Raw genomic sequence first — 10,051 nt, 5'->3', positions numbered from 1 at the left:
TACTATCAATGCCCACAAGAACATGAATCTCAGGATAGTATATGTTGACATATATGTACTTACATAATAAATTTACTTTGAACTTTGGGGAAGTGAAAGTGAGTGAAGTTCAGTGAAGTTATTCCTTTTCGTTCAGGATCCTTTTGGTTGAGGGGAAATAACTGTCCCTGAACCTGGTGATGTTGGACCTGAGGCTCCAGTACCTCCTTCCTGATGGCTGCAGTGAGAAAAAAGCATGGCCTGGATAGTGGGGGTTCTTGATGATAGATGCTGCTTTCCTGTGACAGTGATGGCTCTAGACCAATACTCATTGGAGTTTAGAAGAATAAGGGGTAATCCCATTGAAGCCTATCAAATATAGAAAGGTATAGATAGAATGGAAGTGGAGAGGATGTTTCCTATAGTGGGGAATCTAGGGCCAGAAGGCACAGCCTCAGAATAGAGGGATGTCCATTTAGAACAAAGATGAGGAGGAGTTTCTTTTGCCAGAGGATAGTGCTGCGGAGGCCAAGTCATTGGGTATATTTAAAGTGGACATTGATAGATTCTTCATTAGTAAGGGCATTGATGGTTACGGGGAATGGGCTGAAAGCGATAATAAATCAGCCAAGGTGGAATGGCAGTGCAGACTAGATGGGCTGAATGGTGCAATTCTGCTCCTATGTCTTAAGGTCTTATGTGCTCAGTGGTGGGAAGAGCTCTATCCATGATGAACTGGGCTGTATCCACTATGTTTTGTAGGCTTTTCTGTTCAGGGGCATTGGTGTTTTCATTCCAGGCTATGATGCATCCAGTTAATATACTCTCCACAGTGTACCTATAGAAGTATGTCAAAGTTTTAGATGAAATTCTGAATCTTTACAAACTTCAAAGAAATAGTAGGTGCTGCTGTGCCTTCTTTGTAATGGCAGTAATGAAGAGTATTCTGATGTATACATTTTCACTATCCAGATATTCCAGGGTTGAGCAAAGAGCCAATGAAATTACGCTTGATATTGAGCTATTGTGTTGGTAGGCAAATGCACAGTCACTCCTCAGGCATATGTTTCATCACCAACCTCTGAAAGCAGTTCATCACAGTGGATGTAATTGCTACTAGATGACAGTCATTGAGGCAGGTTACACATTCTTCTTGTGCATGGGTATAATTAAAGCCTGCTTAAAGCAGGTGGGTACCATAGACTTCTGAAATGAGAGTTTAAAGATATCAATGAACACTCCAGCCAGATGATCAGCACAGGTCTTTAGTACTGAGCCACGTACTCCATCTGGTCTGGATGCTTTCTGTGGGTTCACTCTTCCGATGGATGCTCTCACACCAGCCTGAGACATTGAAATCACAGGGTCATTAGGCTGTGGGAATTCGTGAAGGTGCTTCCATGTTTTGGCAGTCAAAGCAAGCATAAAATGCATTAAACTCCTCTGGGAACAAAACCTTGCTGTCACGTGTCACTTGGCTCTACTTTGTAGGAAGTGATAATATTCAAGCCTGCCACAGCTGTTGATCATCCTTCTATGATTCAAGTTTGGTCCAGAATTGCTATTTTGCATATGATATGACTTTCTGTATGTTGTACCTGGACCTCTTGTATTTCACATGGTCACTGGACTTGAACTCTACTGATCTGGTTCTCAGAAAATTGCAGATCTTTTCATTCATCTAGGGCTTGTGGTTGGGGAATACCCTGAATATTTTGTGGGGGCACACTTGTCCACAATTGACTTTATATAGTGTTCATTGTTATAAAATTCAAAAAGGAGCCTTCAGTCCACTATGTCCACATTGAACACTAACTACCCATCCAAAATAATACTATTTACCAGCATTTGGCCCATTGCTATAGCATGGCAATTCAATTGCTCCTCTAGATATTTCTTAAATATATTGATATTTCCTATTTCTCGAGCTTTGGTTCAGCAACTTAAAGCAGCGTACCCTTGCATACATAAATAGTGAAAATAAGGATTATTTAGATCTGCTTGCTGAAATTTTAAGGAGCAATAATTAGAGAATGATCTATTCTGGTCATCATACTTGAAATAATGCAGTCCACATGGTGAGAAAGCTAATTTTTTTATACTGTACCCAATATTTTGCAAGACGCCTTAAGAAAGAATACAGGGACCACTTCTGATTCCACGGCAGTTCTACTTGTACCACATTAACCATTCTCCAGAATAACATTTCTGGATGTTGCTGGTGATATTGGTCACTCATAAATCAGCACTATGTGTGCAAAATGCCAGTGGAGGTAGTACAGGTGCCTCATTTCAGGCAGAATGTATTAATGAGGCTTGAAACTCCTTTTATGTTTTGTCACAGTTTGATTAGCAGATTGATTTTCTGCTATTCCTGATTCTTGATTGAAAAATGTTTCATATGCATCATTCCATGTTCGGCACAGCTTTGTGGGCTGAAGCGCCTGTATTGTGCTGTAGATTTTCTATTCCAATTACTTCTTAATATTATATTACCATCAATATATGTCTTTGCATCATAATGCCTCGAGTTTTTCCATATATTGCTTAACTCCTACCACAATGATTGAATCATCTAACAAGCACAAGTTGACAAAGAAACATTTTAGTGTTGCACGTTTATTTCTGTTGATATTACTACATTTATAAATCTATATTACAGAGAAATACACATTTTGTGGATTTCTTCTTTGGACCATTTCAGGTTGTCATCTACTCTTCAGCGCTCTAGAAGGAAATGAAAATTGTTTAATTAGTGCAATAACGTGTGCGCCTTTGAAATTTACTTATACAATATTTACTGACAGAATTTATAAAAGCAATTTGAGTAAGTATTACAGTACCTCAATGTTAAACAACAATTTGAGTAATTTTTACCATACCTTCAAAGTAATGTCCCGGGTTTTAGTTCTAAGTTTGTTGACTTGAGACTCTGCAATGTCAGCACGTTCCTCGGCTTCCTCCAGCTCATGCTGCACCTTCCTGAATTTGGACAGGTGAACATTGGCCTGTTCCTCCTAGAGGAATACAATATGAGAAATCATCAGATTGCATTCCAGAACATTGGAGAATATAATTTCTCACTACAAAAGGAATGAAGTAATTCTTAAGAAGACTATTGCTGAAGGCTATTATGTGAGGACTAATTATTAGGGTAGTAAAGGAATTTAAAGTTTTTGAGGTTTATTTGATCCTTAAGGTGCAACAGTTTTGTTTTTCAAGAAAGAAGAGTGAATATTGGACAAATTACTTCAAGATTTGCATGTATGAGTTTAATCAAGTCTAGTTTTGAGGAAAGTTTCTGCTGATACATTCTGTGCTTTGTATGGAACCTTTTTTGGGGGAGTCATTTTTTTGAAGAAGTGTCTTTCAGATCAGAGCCCTCTAGCCAGTAGTGTGCCAATGGAGATGTGCTGGTTCACTTGTTTGTCATAAGTGATTTGAATGAGAATGTATGAAGTTTGGTGTCAATCAATGTGTTATAGACAGTGAAAAGGATTGTTTAAAGTTACAATAGGATCTATATCAATTGGAAAAATGGGTAAAGCCAAATGTGAAGTGTTGTATTTTAGGACCGCAGAGTAGGACATACACAGAATAGCAAGCCCCAGGGGATTATGATGACTTAGTTAAAGGTCAAAGAGTATATCCAAGTCTTGTCCTGGTGACTTTTAGACACTCAGGGAAATTGGGTAGAAAAATGGAAAATCTGATTTCATCCTATTAAATCAAAATAGTGAAGCCAACTTGCCGACAACTGATCTGACATTCAGTGCTCTTATTCTCTAAATGAAGTGAATCTATAAAATTGACCTGTTCATAAGTAATGACAATGAGCTTTGTGTTATGACAAATAATCAGTGAGCTTACGTGTATTCATAGAGATAGAATAATTTTTTCTATGTTCTTTGGAGATAAGAGCAATGGGAGATAATCTCTTTGAAACATTCATAAGGGATTTTAGGATCTACACTGATTAGTTGCATGGATTGCAATGCAAAAAAGATTACTATAAATAAAACAAAGCAGATTTGATTTTTAATGACACTTCCAGCTCAACTTGGCAATTAAAAGAACTAAAAAATGCAATCTTAAATTATAATTTGTACTCTAACCTTGTGTGGATGATGACTACATATTATAAACCTCTGTGTAATTTCTATTTGTCTTATTTCCAAAAATGCTTCTGTACTTGTTCAGTTAAGTAAAAAATCAAAGATTCTTCAATTTTGGTTTTCATCCTAAATTATTACTGGGAACTTTAAAATCAGGTACACTGAGTGGGATTGAATTTACTGAACAGTGAATGGAGATAGCCTTATAAACTAAATAATTCAGCGCTCTGTGCTCATTAATTTAGGAAGTTCTTAACTTCCAGGTAAAGCAGGTAATGTTATAAATGCTAACAATTATTCTTTATACTACAGAAGAATCTTAAAATGCAGTGAGTTAAATACAACTTTTTTGTGAAAAAGTGCAATTGTAATTTATCATTACTTACAGACTCCTCACATTGTCTCTTGTAGGCCTTAACCTTCATCTGCAGCTTGTCAACCAAGTCCTGTAGTCTCAGAACATTCTTTCTATCTTCTTCTGACTGTGAATGTAAAAGAAGCAATATTTGTAATGATCTCTTAATGTTCTTGTCCCGCTTGGTGTTGTAATAATATCAGCGCTGGACTCCGGAGCGAAGGTTCCCGAGTTCGAATCCAAGCCAGGTTGAGCGTTGAGCTTGCAACTTGGCCCCGTAAAAACAAGAATAGCTTGCTATGGAAACACTGTCGTGACGGTACCCCCGATAACTCCACTGCTGAGTTAAGGGCTATTCTTCTTCTTTAGTGTTCTTGTATTCTTATGTCACATATAAGGATAAATCCCATTGGTTTTGCTGGTCAACTTATGTAATGTATTGCCTCTGTGATGTTACATTACTTGTCTCCTCACTGCTTCACTCAGTTTATCACCTCTGGGTCTTCTTGCTCCACTCATTGCCTTTAATGCACATTTCTAGCTTGCCAGTTTCTTTAAGGCCTCTATGCTCTTCTTAAAACCACAAGCCTCCCTCTGATTGGTGATACGAAATATTTTTTTAATTGGAATGATTCATATCAAAAATCAATAGTTGCAGGATCCTAAAATGCCCTTGATGCAAGTCTTATGCTGTCCCTACCAGATAGCTGGTATTAAAGTCTTCTGCTACCTAGACCATGCAAATGAAAACACATGCTTTACTCAATCAAAATTACTATGTTATTAATGCAATCAGGACCTCAGGGACCATGGATCAGTCTTGAAGGACACAACAAACCTTGCAAGACTGTCAGGATAGTCAGTACGCTGAGTATAGGGTCAGAAACTCCTTACAGATCATTAGATGAGATTAGTGCAGCCTGCAGGCCATAGGATGCGCTCTGTAAGATTACAGTACCTGATATGTCAGTTCCTTGACTCTTCTCTCATACTTGCGAACACCTTTAATGGCATCAGCACCTCGTTTCTGCTCAGCTTCCAGCTCATTTTCCAGCTCACGTACCTAAATCAGCCAACAAATGAGATTTAATTGTTAATATTCATTTCATACACAAAGGGGTCAGTGTGTAGCATGTCATAAGATAATCTCATTGTTTACCCTGGCCTCCAGTTTCTGGAGCTGCTTCTTTCCTCCTTTCATTGCCAGCTGCTCAGCCTCATCCAGGCGATGCTGCAGATCCTTCACCGTCTGGTCAAGGTTCTTCTTCATTCTCTCCAGGTGGGCACTGGTGTCCTGTTCCTTCTTCAGCTCTTCAGCCATCATGGCAGCCTTGCAATTTGAGGCAATTGAACAAATCATTATTCAAGCTCAAAATCAAAATCATATCAATAAGATAGTTAAAATAAAAATCAGTATTTATATTTTAAAATATTCTGACTTACATCAGTGATAGCCTTCTTGGCTTTCTCTTCAGCGTTTCTTGACTCCTGGATAGTTTCTTCCATTTCAGACTGAAGATGGTTCAGGTCAGCATCCAGCTTCTTCTTAGTATTGATGAGGCTAGTGTTCTGCAGGGAAAAAAAAGAATTTCTCATTAGTTTTACAGGAGTAAAGATTACTGCACTCTCAGTTTCAATTACACAAAGAAGATGTGGGGCTGGTGGAAGAATAATGAATGATGAGGTAAAAAGCAAAACTCAGTGGAAAAGGTATCAGTCTAACACATAATGTGGAGCTGCCCATATGCCAACAGATGCTGAATGCCTGAAGACATATTGTGGAGAGATGGGCCACTCACTGAAATTGTTTCAATTGCCCTTCACCAACATTGGTTGCTGTTCTGAATTCCTAAGATTGGAATTCCACTGTGAATTTAGTCATAAACTGCGTCCTTCTATCACTGGAGTTACCTTTTTGTGAACTTGTTTGGCAACCAAGCAAAAGCATACATGAGGTTCCTCCTTTAAGTTAATAATTTACAGGACCTGCATGCTTACACAGTGTAATATTGATGTGCAGACAAACCTGAGTATGCAGCAGCTGAACCCTCTCAGTGACATCAACAAGTTCTTGCTCAGCAATTTTGCGAGATCTGTCTGTCTGTTCCAGAGCTGCTCTCATTTCTTCAATCTCAGCCTGTTGCAAGCTGCTTCTGCGCTCCACCATGGCTAGTTGCTCCTTCAAGTCTTCCTGGCCTCTGCAAGCATCATCCAGCTGTAACTGGGTGTCCTTTTTAAAACAAATGATTGCTTTGTTACCAGATATTACAGTATATTGCAAAACTCAAATTTAACTTGAACCAGCTTATACTTGTAAATAATAAGTTACCGTAATTTTTTAATTAAAAAGCAGCTTGAAAAATGTAAGCCTTCTTGCACTTAAATAATCCTGTATTATACATTAATTTCTATTTTAGGGAAATCAGTTATATTTAGTTAATTGATTCATTTAATTAACTTACTTAACTTCACAGCATTTAGAAATAACTATAACCTAGAGTTCAATACAGTGGGTTCTGGTTAATTGAGCCATCGGTTAATCAAGGTAGCTGTTTATTTTAGACAATGCAAAGAAACTTCCAACTAATTGTAGCAGCCACTTAATTGGGATAAAATACACTGCTCCCAATATGTCCCACTTAAAAGGAATTCAATGTATCCCATCATACAGACCTTTAATTGACCCTGAACATTTCTGAGATGTTTCTGAGCTTCTGAAGCCTGACGATTGGCATGTCCCAGCTGAATCTCCATTTCATTTAGATCGCCCTCCATTTTCTTCTTGATTCTAAGGGCATCATTTCTGCTCCTGACTTCAGCCTCCAAAGCACTTTGCATCGTCTCCACAACTCTCTGATGGTTCCTCTTCACTTGATCAATCTCCTCATCTTTCTCTGCAATCTTCCTGTCAACTTCAGATTTCACTTGGTTCAGTTCCAGCTGAATACGAAGGATCTTGCTCTCCTCATGTTCAAGAGAGGCCTATAAGAGGGGTCAAGTGAATTTGAGTATGGCCACACATTGTTATCATAAAGGTTGCTTTGACACTAGTGGATTAAATTCAAGTATCTTTCTAGAATACTACATTATAAAAGTATTTAATGCACAGTAATCTATGTAATAACTCCATAGATTTTGTCATCCTACACTTCCAAAAATTATTAGAACCAGAGCAATTTGTAGAATGCTGAATTGAGGAAGTCTCCAAGCAAGAGATGTTTTGCCGCCATCAAGTCTTATTGGAAACTTAGCTAATGCAGTTTTCCTGAACCTCATGCGTGGGTCTGCTTTCAAACTATTATCATTTTCCTATTTACAAATGATCAATGACTTGTAAGAGTCTGTTTTATTTTGAGTTTGACTTCCTTTTATTCCTATCTTCTAGGGAAGAATTTTGTGAGGGGTTGCAAATTCATTAAGTAGATATCATAGCAGAAGTATATAGAAAGAGATTGAATTTAAGCATATGCTTAAAAGAGGAATAGGGAGTTGCAGTTGGGGATAACTCATTTAACCTTATAACAATTGCAGTTGTCAATAAGCTTAAATGTCCTCACTGTGATACAACATTTAAATTTTTGCCCTAGTTCAGCTTCGCTGCTGCTGGAACTATTATCTATATGTTTTTGTAATATGGTAATGAGATTTTTTTTAATAATTTAATTCCTATCAGACACACTTGAACAATTTCAAGTCATGCAAATAATGTTAACCTCATTCTAACAAACACACACAGGTTCTGTTAATTGTCATATCTTTTCACTGGCATACAATATATCAGCTTCTAGTCATGTAACCCTTCTCAACCTGAAGTAATTTGTTTCTTCCCTTCCCCAGTTCTGATAAAACATCTTTGACCTGATTTGTTAACTCTGGCTTTGTTTCTATGGATGCTATCTGGCTTGCTGAGTGTTTCCAGCATCTTCTGTTTTATTTTCCTTCAGTCAGTATTTAATCATCCACTTATTGTTAATAGAATATTACTGTAGAATAATACGTGCTAATATAATCTGTGCCAGTTTGTGATGACATTTAGTCTGTGTTATACCTTGATAGTTTCACAATAAGCCATGTGACTTTTTCAAAATATTATTTCCATAGGTGGCCAGATATATTTGAAACCTTGGTTATCCAAATCTATGGAAAGGGACTGTGATTTAATATTAGATTCTTTTTGTGAATGTATAAGATAAGAATAATTGTAGTTTTTAAGTTTTATCAGATTATCGCTTTGTTTTGCAAATAAGTAACCTCAATATAATGATGATTGTCAACTTGAAACTTTAACTATTGTATTTATTAAGTTATTCACTCCACTAACTGTCATTTATGCAGGTATGGCTCCCATTTGCTATTTATATTTTAGATTTATAAGATCCAGAATATGTTGAATTTGCACCCATCAATTTGATTCAAACCACCATTAATCTAATAAATATGATGTTAAATGTTTCCAGCGGTTTAACTTTCCCTGTAATGCAATCTATGCTTTAAAAAGAACATCCCTTAATTACTCTCAATGTCATTTCATCTATTTGTTCCTTCCCTAATGAAACCTTTAGAGTTTCAGTTTTTGTTAATGCTGCTCAATGCTGTGTTATTGCATTTTTACTGTATTTGACAACTAATATAATTCCAATTTTCTATTTCCAACAGGTGTTATTATAATAATTGTGAATTTTACCTCTGCTTCCTCCAATGCGGACTGAATTTCACTCTTCTCCTGCTCAGCTGTCTTCTTTGCCTTTTCCATCTCATGGAGGGCCTTGCCACTTTCACCCAGTTGCTCAGTCAGATCAGAAATCTCCTCTTTTTTTTGAAAGGTATTGTTAATTAGACACATACGGTATTGTACTCATGAAACCGTTTACAGAAGAAATACAAGGATATGATATTATTAAAGTGAAATTAATTCTCAAGAGAATGAAGGTTAATGAGCCAGAATGGAGTCTATAATTTAATTGCAAGATAAACAGGTATCTATTTCATAACATCAATACTTTAAAATGCTTAAATAAGATTTATACTTACGCTGCAGGTTTTTGTTCTCTCGTTTAAGAGTTTCAAGATGATCCAGAGACTCCTCATATGCATTTTTCATCTTGAAGATTTCTGTACTCAGACTGCGAGATTCCTTCAGAGCTGCTTCCAGTTCTGCCTGGCTTTCTTCGTATTTCTGTTTCCAGTCAGCCAGAACCTTAATTGTGCAATTGCAAATGTTAGAAATGAAATTTGAGGCTACATTTTCATCTCAGTAACAATGAGATATTATAGCTGGAGAGCATGAAGTTCACAGTTCAATATAAAAACTGGGAATTATAGTTTGCCAATTTTCAAGGTGTTGGAGAATATCACATATACATATGTAACATATGAGAAAAGACTGTTTCCAAAAAGATGTATCTGCTCAGGATGAACAACCTTTGTTATTGCACAGTTTTAAAAGACCTTAGTCTTTTGCACAGTGTAGTGCTTGTACATTTCACATTTAGGCAGACCATTGAACCCCTAAAACTGACTTTATATTATATCATTATCTGATTTTCATCTTGATTCCAATTAACACTGTTGCTCCTTATGACCTGCTAATTTTACTAAACAA

General features: G+C 36.9%; 1 protein-coding gene across 1 annotated transcript in view; it reads right to left on the bottom strand.

Moving 5' to 3' along the window:
- Positions 1 to 2,582: 2,582 nt before the first annotated feature.
- LOC140714924 (uncharacterized) overlaps positions 2,583 to 10,051 on the bottom strand; it is a 91,260-nt gene continuing 83,791 nt past the window's right edge. The window contains exons 71-80 of the mRNA XM_073026593.1: positions 9,481 to 9,646; positions 9,134 to 9,258; positions 7,123 to 7,431; positions 6,476 to 6,679; positions 5,893 to 6,018; positions 5,609 to 5,779; positions 5,408 to 5,512; positions 4,481 to 4,576; positions 2,862 to 2,996; positions 2,583 to 2,706 (exon numbers count right to left, since the gene is read on the bottom strand). Of these exons, the coding sequence (XP_072882694.1) occupies positions 2,692 to 2,706; positions 2,862 to 2,996; positions 4,481 to 4,576; positions 5,408 to 5,512; positions 5,609 to 5,779; positions 5,893 to 6,018; positions 6,476 to 6,679; positions 7,123 to 7,431; positions 9,134 to 9,258; positions 9,481 to 9,646 (1,452 nt within the window). The 3' untranslated portion in view covers positions 2,583 to 2,691. The remainder of the gene's footprint in view (positions 2,707 to 2,861; positions 2,997 to 4,480; positions 4,577 to 5,407; positions 5,513 to 5,608; positions 5,780 to 5,892; positions 6,019 to 6,475; positions 6,680 to 7,122; positions 7,432 to 9,133; positions 9,259 to 9,480; positions 9,647 to 10,051) is intronic.

This window comes from Hemitrygon akajei, chromosome 22 (assembly GCF_048418815.1).
Source record: "Hemitrygon akajei chromosome 22, sHemAka1.3, whole genome shotgun sequence".
NCBI lineage: Eukaryota > Metazoa > Chordata > Chondrichthyes > Myliobatiformes > Dasyatidae > Hemitrygon > Hemitrygon akajei.
The sequence above is the reverse complement of the archived record's forward strand: the minus strand, read 5'-3'. Positions and strand labels throughout refer to the sequence as shown.